Here is a 16,539-nt window from a genome sequence, read left to right as displayed (position 1 = left end):
GCTTGGGAGGCAAGAACTATGCTGTAAACTGGCGGAGAAGTTTGAAGAGGCAGTCTATTGCGAAAAAGTTTATAGGGCACGTACACGTGTGCAGCGCCAAGCACCAGTGCACAGCATGAAAAAAAAGGAAATGATAGGAGTTTTTTCAAGACGAAAGTATTTGAATGCCGCGTCATGCTTGAATATTCATACTCCAATATCCAAAACACAGTTGTAAGGGCACTGCATCGGAGCATTCGTTTACTCAGCTAGGCATTTTGAAGGGGAGCACTTGTAGTTGCATGAAGTGTTCGCATGCATTAGTTGCGACTACACGCTGGCAGCGAACAGCAAGAAGAAAATAACTTGTGAATAACTGTTATGCCGTTATATGGGAGTGAAAGTTTGATTTTCATAAGGGGACTCTACTGTACAATGTTGCAAGTCACTCGCGTGGCTCAACATCATCATCAGCCTGTGAACGCCCACTGCAGAGAAAAACCCTCTCCCATCTCTCTCCAATTAACCCTGTCCTGTGCCAGCTGTGGCGACCTTATCCCAGCAAACATTTTAATCTCATCCGTCTACCTTATTTCTGCTGGCCCCTTGACGCAAGCGGCCTGTGAGATATATGCCACCATGAAAAATTCAGAGTAACCATTGATGCAAGAGTCGAGCACTCGTGATTCTTGTCCTTAATTAATCTTGCAGTGGCCTTTTATTAAGCATGTTTGTGCTTGCGCAATGGTTCTTGATTGGACTTATAGGCAGTTACTTCTACCTTTTTTCTTTCCTGAGGCATTCAAGAAATAAGGACGTGATTCAGTGCAACATCGTCCGTCTTCTGTGCAGACCAAAGTTAAAGCACTGACAAGCGGTGCAAGCACATATCACAAAACCGGGATGATCAAGCACAGCAAAAAATCTTGTGGCAGCTACGCAAGTGGTCAATCAGCCCGTGACACCATCCGCTCCACCACCACTTCCGCTAGCTCCAGTTTCGCAACCACCATGCTGTCCCGCTGCGGATTCCCGTCCACCGTGTCTGCCCACCAAACCAAAGTTTGCTAGCGGTCAGTCACGTTTGGCACGGAGCTCGCAGTTGACACGGTACCGATCCCGACCGACTTCACTTCTCCCATAGATGGCCCCAAAGAGACTTCTGGAATGTGAACTTTTTTTTTAACTCGAGGAAAAAGATCACTTGTGGGGAACTGTCGCTTTTTTATTGAAAACGTGCACACTAAGCTGTTAATTCGGTTTTGTTCTTTTTAATGATGCATTAGACGTTATGGATGCATCGGCCCCTGGTATTCCCCTACGACTGTTCAATATGTTATAATCTGTTGTCTTCTGGGATGTTGTTTCAGTTTCAAAAGTAAAAAAAAATGGTGGAGACGCCGAGAGGGCATGGCGGGAAATCCGCGGATGCAATGAACCATTTCCTGCTGTTCGCACAGGTCACGTACATCGAGACTACGTACATCGACAAATGCAAACAGCATCCCCGCCTGGCTCATCATCGACCGCAACCACGCGGCACCTCAAGCAAGTCATGGCATCGTGACGCAAGCAGCCCCAACCCCGAAAACACCCGCGCCACCTCTTGCCAGACACTAAAACAGCTAATTGGTGGAATCTTCAGAGGGCACGGTGGGACCACCGCGGACGCAATGAACCATTTTATGGTATTTGCACAGGCAACGCTGTGGACTACCGTACTTCGTACATCGACCAATTCTACAAACATTCCCGCCTTGCTCGGCGCCTGTAACAAGTCACGGCAGGCCTGTGGTGAACGCCCGATAGAGTTCAATGGAGCCAATATATGGAACGTAGAAGGTAAAACTAAAGAAAGTAGCCAGGAACTTCAATTTGACGAGTAAAATGCATTACAAGCCCAATTAAATTCTGCCTGAAACTCAGAGATTCTACTTTGATACCTGGTTTTTCCTTTGTATTTATACATTTTCACTTTGTAAATATTGCCACGAATCTTTGCAGTGTTTTTTGTTCTTTTTGCAAAGCTGCCGGCAGACCGCTTTATCGCCTTATTTGCGATGCAAGCCGCGACCAGATTTATCTCGACCGATCACGTCCAGGCAGAGTTGATTCTACATTCTTCTAGAATGTTCGGGTAACTTTGCGCAGTTTATCTCGAAAGTTCGCTATCAGCTTTAAATTGAGCACGGCCGACAGCGGTGGGCATTCTGTTCCACGACCGTCGAGCACACTTGTTGCTACACCGTCGCCGAGCGACTCAGCCTGTTGTGGCCGCTAGTCAGCCCAAATAAAGAGTTTTGTTTAGACGCCATTTTCGCATGGTAACAAGAAAATTCAAACAGCGCTTGACAGCAGAACCAGAAAGCGCTGTTTGAATTTTCTTGTTACCATGGAACACCAACTCGCCTAATCTGCCGTCCTTCTACCATTTTCGCGGCCTTTCTGCTCTCCGGACTGCAGTCACCACTTCGTGACACCTGGTGGAGGTTCTGGGCAGCCTTACATGTACCGGACACCCCCTCAAGTCGTGACGGCAGCCCTCTGCGCTTCGCACCCGAGGACGAGCCAGCAGCTCACTGAGCCAGCCGACGTCTCCAGGGAGAGGAGCCTGATTTCGGGACCCTGCCGAACCGCACGAGACAGCGAAAAGACGCTGCTAGGAGCACCGCAACCTCGCCAATGATATCGACACCGATCATACTGCAGCAGGCGCAGCTGCCGCAAACTTGCCGCAAACTATCAGTGGATCCCTAGGCGAAGACCCGAAGAATGGTTCGACCAATTTGAGCGCGTGGCGTCATTCAACAATTGGAATGACGCGGAGAAAATCGGGCACGTCTTTTTCGCGTTAGAGGGCTCAGCACGCACGTGGTATGAAAACCATGAGTCTTCCCTAACGAAATTGGAGCTATTCAAGAGAGAAATGAAAACGTTCACCAGTGTCGTGAGGAAAGAAAGAGCCGAACGACTCCTCGAGTCCATAATCCAGCTTCCGAATGAGCCCGTCCGGGGTTACGTCGAAGAGATGAAGCCCTTCTTTCGCCGCGCCGACCCCGAGATGTCAGAGGAGAAGAAAGTTCAGTTTTAATGCGCGGCATAAAGAACAACTCTTTCGAGCCCTCGTCCACCAGCCGCCAAAAATAGTCGAGGAATTCATAAGAAGCATGAACGATCGAGAAGACCCTCGACGTCCGGGCTCGGCAGTACAACCGCCCTTCCTGTGTCTGTGCCATCCGTCCGGACACGAGGGCCACCACCAGCGACAACTTGCGGGAAGTTATCCGCGAAATTGTCCGCGAGGAGCTACGCCGATGGCTTCCATCTTCCCCACAGCCCCAAGCAACGACTCACATGAATGGGAAGAAGTGCCACAGGCACTTGGCGCCCCGATGGCCACATAACCCAATGCCATGACTTACATCGCTGCACAACGCAATCCGCATCCCCAAGGACAGCCCCTACCTGCTCTCCGAGATGAGCCACTTGTTCCAGAACGCCGCCTCCCTGCCCCCGCCCGCCCGCCCGCCCGCCTTTGAACGACGCTCAAGCCCCACGAATTGTCACACCTGGAGGACTTCCGACAACCGACCGTTGTGTTTCCATTGCGGTGAGGCTAGCCATGTTCTTCGTCACTGCCCTTACCGACGTGTCGGTCTTCGTGGGTTTTCCGCTGACGCACCACAACCACGATTCGTACAACATCCGCAGGAAATCGACGAGTACCTGCGTCGAGAGGCGTACTCGCCGAACTGCCTTTCGCGCCCATCATTGCCGTCATCTTCGCGCTTTTCGTCACCACGCCGCAGCTACGCAGCCGCGGTACAAGGAATGTATCCCAGCCCACGTAGCGAAACTAAGAACAGCACCCAGTCAAATAGCACTACAGGATTCTAAGACAGAAAATTTCTGTAGTCTGTAGTCTTGTCGTATTTTGGACATGTCTTGTGTAGTCTGTCTTGTCTTCTGTAGTCGGTCTTGTCTTTTGTAGTCCTGTCTTCTGTAGTCTGTCTTGTCTTTTATAGACTGTCTTCTGTAGTTTGTCCTCTCTTTTGTAGTCTGTCTTGACTTCTGTAGTCTGTCTTGTCTTCTGTAGTCTGTCTTGTCTTCTGTAGTTTGCCTTGTCTTCTGTAGTGTGTCTTGTGTAGTGCTCGTACACTGTGTAACAGTCGTTACTGTCACCTGTCAATTAACACAGGATTTGTGTTCTGGAGTAGGCTATGCACAAAAATGCACAGCTTGTTAATGGTTGCCTGTCAAATAACACAAGCTTTGTGCATTCCAGAGTAATTCGTGCACAAAACCACTAGAATTGAAATGAAAATGATCAATATTTATTTACTGTTTCGTGCTTTTTTTCGAGCTTGCTGATGCATGCTGTCCAGTGTTGTCCTGGCCGCAGGTTCCTAGATACATCGCCCATGAGCCAAGAAAAATGGTTTTTGTCTTGGCTGAAAAAAACAAAAAATAGAGATCACCGCTGCTACCTGCGCAAAAAAAAAAATGTGAAAGCGTTGATGCTTCCTCGACACTGGTCGCCTTTCAAATTTGGTGCCATGGTTGTTTTCTCGTTGACTTGATTGGTTATCAATTAACTCTTATTTTACCCTCATTTCATCCCAGCAACGATTTCGAGTTTTCAAATTTTCCTCCACGGATCGTTCGTGCCCACTCACTGAATACCCGCCCAGTCTAATCACGCGTTCAGTGCCTTTCACTTCTCAATAATTACCTAATTGCCTCTAATTTATCATTCTTTTTCCTATCTCCTGGTTAAGTATAGGACACTTATCACCGGTCACGTGATTGCTCATTTCGAGTTTTCAAACTTGGCGCCAAGCTTTGGCTTTGTCCATACTTCCAGTTTTTCAAACTTGGCACTACGCTGTAGCTCCACCTACTTTCAGCGTTTTCAAATTTCGCGGCACTTTTTCTCTGGCCCAGCCACTTTTTGGACATTTTTGGCTGTAAATAATTATCCGATTATAAAATTTTCTTTTCGAGCAGCATCCTCACATCATCCTCTGCCAATTACACAACCAATCGTATGACGCTATCTCTTCTGAGTTGCCCACAACTGCTGCGGACACGATCCCCGGCAACATAACCTAGTAAACTTCTCACTTTATTCAAAATGTTGTAATACTGAACAAGGCTTATGACTGGCCGAGTTGGTACTGACTCGCCTTAAAACCAGCCAGAACACACAACAAGACATGAGCTCAAGAGGCGGGACTAACAAAAATTTAATTGAAGATTTTGATTATTTGATTTGTGAGGGTTTAACGCCCCAAAGCGACTCGGGCTATGAGGGACACCGTAGTGGAGGGCTCCAGAAATTTCGACCACCTGGGCTTCATTAGCGTGCACTGACAACGCACAGTACACGGGCCTCTAAAATTTCGCCTCCATTGAAATTTGACTGGTGCGGCCAGGATCAAACCTGCGTCTTTTGGGACAGCAGCTGAGCGCCATAACCACTGAGCCACTGCGGCGGCATCATTGAAGGAAAGCCGCAAAAGGAGACCCGCGAAGAGATACAAGCGCACAATAACCTAAAGCAGTGAAAGGGCGAAGTGCAATCAAAGGTCACTGGCATACTAATGAATCATCTAAAAAAGCAAATTCCTTACGGTGAAGGTTTTCCGATGGCTTAGCCACACGTGTCCTTAGCCTTACCGAAGTAGTAAGCCTCAACTATCTACCGACAGATTTATCCCTTCCATAAACCACTGATGTGTCGTGGAAATTAGGCGTGCAAAGAGACATGTCATCCTCAGATTTGCATTCACAAGATTGAGCATACAGTGCCAGATTAGAATTTGACTTCCCCCTATGGAGTGAAAGTGCTCAGTCAAGTGCAAAGTCAGATATCTGCCTGTCTGCCCATATTAGTTGCAGCAATAAGGCAGTGGAACGCAATAAACTCCATTACTTTTGCAAGTGGTGAACCTTTTTTTGTGACACTGTCCATTGTGGACATGTACCCAGTTTTATCAAGCCTTTTTAATGGCGGCGCAAAGGCCTCCTGTCTTGCACTTCGCTGTTAAGACAGCAGCAGCATTACGCTTTCCCGCGACTTTCTTGAGACTGTGAAATACTGTGGAGGTAAGGTGTATCAGCATCATCGGAGTATGTGCTCCTTACCCTCGAGCGAGTGAAAACATACTATGACAGGTTGTTGATATGGGCAAGTTAGAACCCAGCTGCTTGGAAACCTACTGCAAGAATGCGTCCTCAGCAGTGATGGCATGACTTATCTAAAGCTGATGTCATGCACACGATTGCACACCCATCAAGTGTTTCCATCTTTACTGACCTTAACCAGCGACAAATACACCTCTTCACCATCCTTCCCCAACAACGAGTGGTCCGACTCGTAGCTAGAAAGAGCCTTCCCTGATCTTTAGCTGTAGCCCCGACAAACATATTCGTCCAGAAATCGCAAGTCTGCATCAAGAAACTGCTAACGGTTCTGCTTAGACAATTCTGATGTAAAAGACAGGCCTTGACCGCATGCCTTAAAGATTCCTAAAACATCTTGTGCCAACTTATCTGAGCCTTCTATGTCCAGAAAAATTACAGTCATGAACATAACGAAATGCTACTATTCCAAGGTCTTCCAAACAGGGCTCTAATGCCTTATTGACTTTAGACAAAAAAATGTTGCTGAGCGTACGACCTGCGTGTAAATACCGCCCTGCCAACTGACAAATGCGGATTTGCAGTAAAAGGACAACAGCCCCAAGAAGCCAGCAACCGAAATCACGCAATCATCTGTAACAGCATGTTCATTGTTCACCCTGATGCAGTTTGCACATACCTCAGAGGTCTATCATGTGACAATGAATAGTGCAGGCCCTCCATGTCGATGCTCACTGCAGAGCACCTGCCCAGGTTGCTGTCCACAAGAAACTAGAACTCCACAGAACTCCACTTTTGTGAGTTGGCAAGGCGGTATTTACATCAGAAATCAGGCATATGCAGAGGGTCCCAGGTTGCACTGTTCCTCCGCGACATTCTTCTGTCCAGAGTTGATACCGCATCAAAGCCGTTTGGAAGGCCTCGGCATAGTAGCATTTCGTTATGTTGATAGCTACCTAATTTTTTTGCACAAGGTGGGCTCAGATAAGTTGGCACAAGACGTTTTAGAAACCTTTAGGCATGTGGTCAAAGCCTATTTTTTAGGTCTGAATTTCACTAAGCATAACCGTTTGTAGCTTCTTGACTTAGACCTGCGCTTTGCGGACGACCACATATGTTGGCGCCAAAGCCCAAGATCAGGAAGCCTCTTAGCTACGAGTTGAACCACTCGAGGCTGGTGAAGGACAGGTTGGCAATCGCATGCATCACGACTGCTTCATGGAAGTCATGCCATCACAGTGTTTAGAATGCATTCTCGGAACAGGTTTCCAAGCCAATGGCACCTGGGTTCCTACTTGCCCATCTTGCGCACCTGTCAGAGTGTGTTTTTACTCTCTCGAGGGAACGGAACACCGTTCACATGATGCTGATTTAGTTGAGCAGCACAAAAAGACGGGCTCTATACCTTACCTCCACGCCATTTCGCACCATCCCAAGAAAGTTGCACCAACGTATGATGTTGCTGTTGTCTTGACCGCTAAAAGTAAGGTAGGAGCCCTTTGCTTCTTCCTTCAAACTAGGCTTGATACAACTACGGGTAATCGTCCACTATGCACAGTGGCAGATAAAAAATGTTCACCACTTGCAAAAGTAAACCGGTTTTTTGCATTCCACTGCCTCGTAGCTGAAACTACTATGGGCAGACAAGCAGATATCTGAATGTGCGCCTGGCTGAGAGCACTTTCACTGTATAGAGAGGAAGGCGAATTTTCACCTGACACTGCACGTTCAATCTCGTGAATGCAATCGGAGGACGACCTTTCTCTTTGCACGCCTGATTTCTGCGGCACATCAGTGGTTTAGGGAAGTGATAAATCTGTCCTGATATAGTTGAGGCTTACTACATCAGTAAGGCTAAAAACAAGTGCCTGGCTAAACCGTCGGTGAACCTTCACTGTAAGGAATTAGTTTTTTAGATGGTTTACTAGTACATCAGTGCCTTTCGGTTATTTTTTGCCCTCTCACTGCTTTGGGGTCTTCCGTGCTTGAATCTTTGTGCAGGTCTTCTTTTGCCACTTTCCTTGAATAAAATTTCAGTTGTTAGACCAGCCTCATCTTGTGCTCATTTCTTCTCCTTTTTTGTGTGTTCCGGCTGGTTTTAAGATGTAATACTGAATGCCGAAAGAAAGCCATTTTAGAGTCAAGTGCACTTATAATGGCCACAGCTATAATGAATGTTCATTTATTACAAAAAATAGTGCTTACTTCATTATTTCTGCATCAAGTATATGACACTGCATCAAAATAAAAAAAAGGACTAAGCCTCTAACCCTCATGGCCAAACTGCAGTTACAGCAAACAAAAGGACACCATAAACCTGCCCCACATGCAAAAGCTTGCACTACAGGCCAATGCAGAAATAAGATCAGATTACTTCCCAAACTGCATGACACTGCCACGCAAAGTAAAGATTGTGACAGGCAATAAAGGAGCAACAAATAAGCAAACTGTAGGTAGCAGCCAATCTCATGCAGACAAGCTACAAGGTCAGGCCAACATAGACGTGGAAGAAATTTGAAAAAAAAGCCACAAGAAGCACATAATAATTTTTAAGGTTTTCACAGCCCTTTAAATGGCAACTACTTTCCTGAAAAAACATAACAGAAGCGGCAATTTTTTTTGGCAATCAATTTTTTTCATGTACTTCATTATTCTTGAAGCATGGGCGGGCAAAGAGTAGTCAGATTAGTGCATGCGTTCCTAAGCAATGCCATGCCAAAAACTGTACTTACAGAAAAAGTTTGCCTTACTGAGTGAATACCACTGGCCATCCATTATTTTCCTAGCCTGCTTCAGGTCCCTGGCAAAAATCACACGCAACTTGGTGGCTTGCACAACTTCCATGCAACTCTTGGTCTTTAGCTGGAAAAAAATTGACGGATCAGTGAGATATAAAATTTTACATGCATTGCTTTGTTTGAATGACCGACTAAGAAAGAAACAGCGGTTTCTGTGAGCGCAACTATTTTTTCACACTAGCTTTCTACAGTAAACAATGTTTATCGCGACCTAAGTCACACTGACTTGCTGTACGGCCCCAGCACTACTGTGTATAGCTCTATGGTTTCAAATGCTTGTTAGCTCTGAGCCCTTGGGCTTGCACTCGTTAATGCAGAAAACCTCGGAAAGGGCAACCAGAGCTTCGAGCTTTAAGCCATAGGTATTCAGAAGCTCAGTGGTCTGTGGGAGAACTTTTGGCTGGGTGACACAGTAGCAAATGCTTCTCCAGCTACTTTCACTCCATTGCAAAAAACTCGCACAGCAGAGACCTGTCCTCCATTTTGCATTGCAGAAGCAATCACTGAAATTCAAAGCACGCATACTAAATGCACACCTACCTTCCAACACAGCTTCATAATAATGAGTATAATTATTGGAATGAAATACCAGTCAGTACATGTAGTTTTCAGTTTATCCAAAAATTATAAGCAACCGACAAACAATAAACATTAAAAGAGAAATAAAATCACCAGAATTGTTTAAAAAATGTGTCAGAAGAATTATGTGATATCCACTACACTCCAGCAGTTCTTCGCCATTGTGCACCTTCAAACCACACTTTCTTACAGGCACATTTGCACAGAAATTGGGTTGAACCTGATCTTTAAGAATCTTTTTTGGTGCAACAGTAGGAAGAAACCAGGTTTTACCCAAAAACGAAGCACCCTACACATTGCATCACAAGCCCAGATGATGCACTTGAGTCGCCTCTTATGCTTATGCAAGAAACAGGAACAGAGATATCTTGACTAAATAAAAAAAAAAGAGGAAGTGCAGTGCATGTGTAATGCAGAGAAGATATAAGGAATACCACAATAAAACAATGGGAGAATTCCAAGAGTAGGTGAATGCATGAATGGGTAGCGATAAGATGGCTAAATGATATTAGAAAATTTGAGGAAAAAGGGTGGTAGCATGTGGCACAGGATACAGTTACCTAAGATGAACTGGAGAACCATTCTGCACTATTTTTAACAGCACATTCACACGACAGACAAACTCACTAACTCCTGGAACGGACTCTGCATCATGCGACTCAATGTCAATCACCATTGCAAAAGGCACCAGCACCGCGGACTGCACATGAGGAAAACTAGACATATTTTTGCTCTCAACTTTAAGCAGCAGTCAGCTGCGCTTTTAAGAGCAAAGCTCTAAAGTACGGCAACATTGGCACTTTGTTTTACGGACATGAGGGTGCTCGTGAGCGCACAAGTTCCATGTTTGTTTTGCTCCAAATGTGTTAATTGCGAGGTATGTTTAACTAAAGACGGGCATCAAAAAAGGGCGCCAGCCCTCCACTAGGGCAGCTTTTAATTCCCTTCTATATCCCTCCCTTATATCACGGTTCAAGTGTCCACTAAAATGTGAGACAATTACTGTTACATTTCCTTCAATTTTCTTTCAACTAATTTTAAATTTTCAAGGATGTAGCTTAAAGAAGGTAGAGGAACAAACTGTGCAGTATAACCATAAGCTATGGCAATAAACCAGGAATGAATCTGTGCTGAAAGCAGCTTGCGCAGGATTGGTGTCATCGTGCAATGTTACATTACTGACTGACAATTCCATCTCTGTATCAGAGATACTGGTAAAACATCATTACAGAGCACAATGTTTTTAAAGTAATAAATGAACATATAGGTCCTTTTGGAGGACACATATGCATACCAGTCAACAGGTGTGCAATGTCAAAGCACGTTTATGTTAACAGTAGCTGCGTCAAGAGCTACATCAGCGACTATATTTTGTACAAGTCTACAGTTCCGGTAATTATAAGCTGAGGTACTGCTGTGAAGTGCATGTAGAGTTTCATGCATTTCTGAACCTAGCTGCAAGCCTATATTGAAAATATTTTTCTAAATAGGCAGCTAAGATATGCATCACTGAAAACGAATAACTACCATGAACGGATCAGGAGGGATGACACAGCCGAAGGCAGGAAGCACGCATGGCCCAATATATGCTGGCCGCTGGCAACTGCAAATAAATACATCCAGAGCAACAGCTGTCAGTTGCTGTAGCCATGTCATGAATGACAAGAGAGGAAATCGTCTACTGCTTTAAAAACTAAACTTAGACGTGATATAAGTAAATAAAAAACCAATGAGCTAGCCCATGACAAAACAAATGAACAGATTTTATGTAATGCAACCATATACATTCTTTGAGAAGAGTCACAAAGACTGTTATAACCACACTGAAAGATGAGCTGGCTGAAATACCGCACACCAATTTGAATATAGGATGTGCAGGTTTTCATTAATTCCTATCATGGTGCCTTGCACCAATGTCTAGGTATTAAATTGAAAGTTGCAACCAGTCTGCCTTGGTTAAATGAGAAGAGAGAATGGAAAAAAGCATGTTTTCACTAGCAAGAAGCTTGATATCTCACGGCACAGCTTGGCATCATAGAAAAATTGCTAGCGCATTTAACAAATCTGCATACAATTAAAAGCTGCACAAATTTGTCGACTGGCAATGCAAGTAAAGGCAAGAGAAACAAAAAAGTACCAATGAACACTCGTGAGTGCGGCGAAGTGAGGTCTGTGGGTAGGATCACGTGCCTGGGAAGAGTTCCGAGCTCGGAGAATCGCCGGCACCACAGCTGATGGCACGCAACCAAGAATAAATAACAAAGCAAAAATAAGTAGCAAAAAAAACCATCGACAATGGCGACCGACTTGAATGCGGGCCACAAAAGCGAGGGATATAGTAAAAAGGTAGAAATCCTAAATAATTGTGCAGTTGCATATCCGACAGCTCGCAGTGTTCAGAAGGAGAGGAGGCATCAACGTTTACAGCTCAGGAGACGCAAGATTGATCTAACTTTGACATAACACTGCCTCAAATCCTGTTCCACTGGGGAAGCACAGACAAGTTTACAAATGACAAGGCGATGAATATGAACTAGCCTTTCGCATGCGATCACTGTCTCAAAATTTAGTATGACGCATATTAAGGCACAAGCACTAATCCGATGAGTACTAACCCTGAGCAAAATAGTGCGGTGTCTGATCGCAGCTGGCCTAGCACGAGCGCTCCGCCGCGCGGCACTTCTCGCTCATCGTCTTCTACGCAGTGCAAATCCATGCTTTTGCACCGAGTGTCGAAGCGCTAGCAAGCGAAAGCGTAACTCTGTTGTGATATCTGGTGCCATTTTTATTTACCACGGCACGCGAGTAATAAATGCACATAAAGACAATGAGAACAACACTTGTCATGCAGGATATAGGCCCTGCTTTTTTGGCGCCACATTATAGCTGCGGCAACGGCAGGCGGACTCCCTCCACACACATCCCTATATAGCCGCATACAAATAGCGCGTGTGAATACAGATCATTAGCAAAGAAACGCAGAGCGGGACTCACCGGCCATGCGATTCATCCAGGCTTAGTAAAACGGCGCAGGAGTCTTCGTTCCCCTAACAGATGAAAAGACGTCGCAGCACTCTTCATGGCTTACCCGTTGAAACTCGCCAATGTTGACAGGCCGAAATCCTGGTCGTTGGCTTCCAAAACACACTCCTGCTCACCTTCCTATTGAATGAGTTCTTCACACGTGTCCGCCGTACAAGTACACAAGCAATGCCTCAAAGAGGCAAATAATACATAGCACGACGTGTCGGTTGCACTGCAATGGCGCCGACGGCTGCGCTTTCGTGTCGGTGAAAAATTACAACCGACAAAAAAATTTGTTTTTTAAACCGTGAATACTTATATTATCTTCACAACAAAGACACTGCATTTATTTTTAATTATTTTTAGATTATTTAGGAATACTAAAGCGCTTTCAGTTACTTTTTCTGGCATGTCGCTTGCAGAAGCTGCGATCCTGTGATCCCCTGAAAAAACCCGGATGCCCTAGCAGACGACGGAGCAGACGACGGAGCAGACGACGGTGTTGACAGAATGCAATTTCGTTTGATGCCAGATAAAATCACTAAGTTGCGACAAAAACAGCAAAGAAAAGCGCCGTATCTCAAGCTGGCGAATATCGTGGATAAGTTGAACGCAATTGGCACGATGGAGAGTAGCTGCGATGCATTAATTTGCGCGACACTGGCACGCTCACCGGAGATCATGAAACTTAACAGCTTAATCGGTGACCAGTACAAGCGGAGTGCTTTGATATCAACTGCGTTACGAAACTACGTCGATACTTGCGTCTCACTTTAGCTAATATGCAACAGTGGCTAGCACTCGCCGCATCCTGATCGCGTGTAGTTTAACAAGCAAGAGCCCACTAGCGCATCGAAGCAGGCGTGTTTTCGAGCTCGTATCGTTACGAAAAATACGAGTTGTTTCGGCACGTACTGAAATTGAAGTTCTCAACCTGTGCGTCACGGACGGTGACGATGGCGTCGCGGACGATCTTAACTAAGACTCGCCGCAAAGCAGCCGATAACCCAAGCATATGTGCGTTAAAGGTTGTTCACCAGTAGTGCAAGCGTGGGCATAAAGTATCGCTCAGTCGCAGCGCCAGTCGCTCGCTTCTCGATTTTCCAGCCTTCCGAGTGAAGGTCGCCAGCTGTTGAGCCACTCAGTGAGCCAGCGGGAGTGAGCGAGGCGAGCTTTCGGGAACGACGCCGCCCGCGGGCGCGCCGGGCAATGAACTACGCGCTACCCCCTGGCTGCCCTAGTCGTCGCTAAGCCTAGCCGGTTTCGCATCGATGCAGCAGCTGAGTGCACTTCGAAACTGGCTAGCGCTGAGGTGCTGCTCTCGTCATCGTTTTACTGTGAACCTCGTCTCATAGTAAAACAAAGATATGCTCGGTTTCCGCGACAACTTCAGGAGCGGAGCCAGTTGAGGCCAGGGGAGCCGCGATTGAGCATCAGCAATTAAAGGCGCCGTGGGGAGACATTTGTTTGTATTCCTGTTATCGCTTCTACCAACGACTCGATATTGGCCAACGATACTCCATCCGACGGCTTAGTATGGACTTGAACAAACATTACTGTCGCATTTTTCTGACGCTGGCGGCCGGTATTCAGGCTGGCATGCCGCGCCCGTACGTTATCATGTCGCTCAACTGTATGGCCGTGGTGCACATCAAAACCCCCAGACATCCTCCTTTTCGCTCAGATTGTCATAGCACACAGTCACACTGGGACCAGAGTAGTTTAGAGGACCGAGCGCGGGTGCACAGGAGCTAGACTGCGTCAAAGCAGGCGAAACTCTTTAAAGCGCGCGGTTGATGTCAGTCCCAAGACTTTATTCCCATTTCGACCGAGAATCAAATCGGTTCAAACTCGCCGGCCGCCGCATTTCACCTTCGGCTGCATACGCTGCTGTCTATATTTAGCGACATTTTCGTGTCACCGTCATGAAATTTTCAGTGAAGGCAATGAACGGCATCGTAAAGTATTTTTTTTGCTATTTTATGATAAGCACCACGTCACTGCCGCTAAAAAAAATTCTCCGCCAACACTGCATAAGCGTTGGACTTAAGAGCGTTAGCTACGAGAGCTTCAAGTGTTTAGATCGGGGTCCTAGATCGGGGTGCTCAGCAAACGTGGAGAAGACAAAATACAAACATCTGAGGGCATTTCGTTTCGGAAACATTCGTTCTAAGATACAAGCAGCGTCATCTACATCAAAGATTTTGCACTACTATTGCGATTTACAGCCACCTTCGCTAAATCCGGTATGTTTCCTCCTTATATATCAGTTAACGAATTTTATAAACGTGTGCATTACAACAAGATGAATTGTTTGACCGCAATCGGAACCCTCTGCGACAAACGATTAGGCCTTATGGCTGTCTGGAAGTCCCCGGAATGCACAGTTTGGGGGCGAAAAGGTCGTCGGTGCGAATCCCACACATATTTTGGGCTTCATCTAAATATTTATTTTATCCTCAGGAACATGAAAAGTCAAATGACACCACTTCGATCGTTATGCGTCAAACGGGCGGCCCCCAAATTTGATGCAAATGGGGGTCCCCGGGGTTCCACTTCGATAGCCGCTATACTGGCATATGTACAACTGTATCTGTGACAACTGACAACAGTATCTGTGACAACAGTATCTGTGACAACTGAGGCTCTACGCGCCCGCTGTTGCTATGTGATATAGTGTGGTAACTGTCTTGGCTAATTTGACCTTCCCTGCAGACAGACGTGTCCTTGACAAACGTAAGTAGTAAGAGCTGACGCTCTTAAAACTGAAACGCGCGGAAAAATGATATCGGGGTTGCTTTGAACATTTATACAGAGAACTGCGTTCATGTACACACATGCTGCCTTTGTGTAGTCGGATGGTTATGGCGAGTAATTTTCCCTGATTGACGATTAACGACATTCTTTTCCGCGCCGCATAGAAGTGTCCTTGGTTTTTTCTGCGCATATAGTAGTAACGGTACATTATGTTACATGGCTTGAACATGTCACAGAATCCAAGAGGACACTGACTTTCAGTAGCGCCATTCGACTTGCGCACACCGATTGGTGTGCAGGCGCTGTCGTGGCTGCAACTACATGCCGCCACCGCAAGAGCGTGCGGATACGCAGGCACCGCTGGCTTCGCCGCTTGTGCATACAGCTTTTTGGGCTTTCAAAGCCGCATTATACTCTTGAGCATGCACTACTTTCGTCACATTGTCATGTGGGAACAGAAGGGAATTAGGTGAGTGCTCGAGCAGTGCCTCTCCTCTAAGCCAATTCTCGTTCGGTGAGAGAGCCAGGTCGCGGGAAGCGAGTTGAAAACTCGATTCGCCAATGTGAATGAGCACTTCATTTCGCTCGGTGCTCGTCACCAACAGACCAGAGCACCTCGCATCCTCTTCGCGACTCGCCACAGTGAACGCGCTTTGAAGCATCTTTGGTCAATTTGATCCTATCGCTGTCACACGACCGCACGACAGTATTTCTAGAATTCTGCAGTAAAATAATTACCCTCACCAGGAATCTGTCGTATGACACATCCCACGATAGGTATCTATCGCGCGGCACAATCCACGACAGGTATCTGTCACGTGACTCATCCCACGACAGGTATCTGTCGCGCGGCATATCCCACGACAAGCTGGTGTGTCGCGCGACAGGCCGCACTGCAGGTACTTTTGTCGCGTCAAAAGAGGCGCGCTAGAAGTCTGTCGCGCGACTGAACCCACGACAGGCAACTTTGCTGAGGCACGCAAACTCTGTCGCGCGGCACGACTCCCACTGTCGTGCGACAGTACCTGCGACAGAAACCTGTCGCGCGACAAATGCTGCGACAGGGACCTTCTTCGCACGACAAAATGCAGGAAAGATGTCTGTCGTGCGGCAGAACCTACTACAAACAACTTTGTCGCGCGAAAGAACCCACGACACGAAGCTTGTCGCACGACACAAGCCACGACAAGACAGCTTGTCTTGCGACACAAAATTGTGTCGCGCGACAGATGTGCGACAGAAAATTCTGTCGTACGTT

General features: G+C 46.4%; 1 protein-coding gene across 1 annotated transcript; it reads right to left on the bottom strand.

Annotated features, from left to right (window-relative positions):
* Positions 1 to 4,317: 4,317 nt before the first annotated feature.
* On the bottom strand, positions 4,318 to 15,067 carry LOC144122133 (uncharacterized). The gene is made up of 5 exons (XM_077655687.1): positions 12,495 to 15,067; positions 11,638 to 11,731; positions 11,028 to 11,103; positions 8,856 to 8,985; positions 4,318 to 4,430 (listed from the first exon to the last, which is right to left on the bottom strand). Exons 1-5 carry the CDS (start codon positions 12,508 to 12,510, stop codon positions 4,318 to 4,320), a joined length of 429 nt encoding a protein of 142 aa, XP_077511813.1. The 5' UTR covers positions 12,511 to 15,067.
* Positions 15,068 to 16,539: the final 1,472 nt, after the last annotated feature.

The sequence above is a fragment of the Amblyomma americanum genome, chromosome 1, assembly GCF_052857255.1.
Source record: "Amblyomma americanum isolate KBUSLIRL-KWMA chromosome 1, ASM5285725v1, whole genome shotgun sequence".
Taxonomy (NCBI): domain Eukaryota; kingdom Metazoa; phylum Arthropoda; class Arachnida; order Ixodida; family Ixodidae; genus Amblyomma; species Amblyomma americanum.
The sequence above is the reverse complement of the archived record's forward strand: the minus strand, read 5'-3'. Positions and strand labels throughout refer to the sequence as shown.

What these genes read in the sequence shown, in the direction of transcription:
- LOC144122133 (XM_077655687.1), bottom strand. An exon ending in TCCCTCCTGATCCGTTCATG is followed by an intron (nt 8,986 to 11,027) that starts GTAGTTATTCGT and finishes ATTTTTTTCCAG; the next exon opens with CTAAAGACCAAGAGTTGCAT. An exon ending in CAGTAAGGCAAACTTTTTCT is followed by an intron (nt 4,431 to 8,855) that starts GTAAGTACAGTT and finishes TGTTTTTTTCAG; the next exon opens with CCAAGACAAAAACCATTTTT.